Raw genomic sequence first — 527 nt, forward strand, 5'->3', positions numbered from 1 at the left:
AAGCACGTTATAAAAATAAAACTACTGAACAATAATAATAATAATAAATTTCTAATGTTAATTTTTTTATTCTTTTCAGCTACTATGGAATGGAAAAGATCGAAAGAGGTCCAAAAGAAGTGTTTGATACAGAAATACAGAAAGAATTACTTGTCCTTGAAGAGCAAGAAGTATGTTTATATATATATATATCAATCAAACTAAAAAATTTATAAATAAATTATTCTCATTTACAGTTAACCATCATCATTGTTTAATACCCACCTTCCATGCTGGCATGGGTGGGACTAATATTTGTAATAATTTCAGGTACAGGCATGGTTGTGTGGTTAAGAAACTTACTTTGCAACTATGTGGCTTTGGGCTCAGTCCCACTGCACAGTACCTTGAGTAAGTGTCCTCTACTATAGCTCTGGGACAGAAACTGTGTGGAAGCCCATCCTATATATATATGTTTGTGTATATATATATATATATACATATATATATATACGTATATATATATATATATACATATATATATATAT

General features: G+C 28.8%; 1 protein-coding gene across 1 annotated transcript in view; it reads left to right on the forward strand.

Annotated features, from left to right (window-relative positions):
• The window catches only part of LOC106884224 (GTPase-activating Rap/Ran-GAP domain-like protein 3), a 1,434,052-nt gene that overhangs the window by 1,340,180 nt on the left and 93,345 nt on the right, over positions 1-527 (forward strand). Inside the window, exon 12 of the mRNA XM_052965840.1 lies at positions 80-170. Coding sequence (XP_052821800.1) covers positions 80-170 — 91 coding nt within the window. The remainder of the gene's footprint in view (positions 1-79; positions 171-527) is intronic.

Source organism: Octopus bimaculoides, chromosome 2, assembly GCF_001194135.2.
Source record: "Octopus bimaculoides isolate UCB-OBI-ISO-001 chromosome 2, ASM119413v2, whole genome shotgun sequence".
NCBI lineage: Eukaryota > Metazoa > Mollusca > Cephalopoda > Octopoda > Octopodidae > Octopus > Octopus bimaculoides.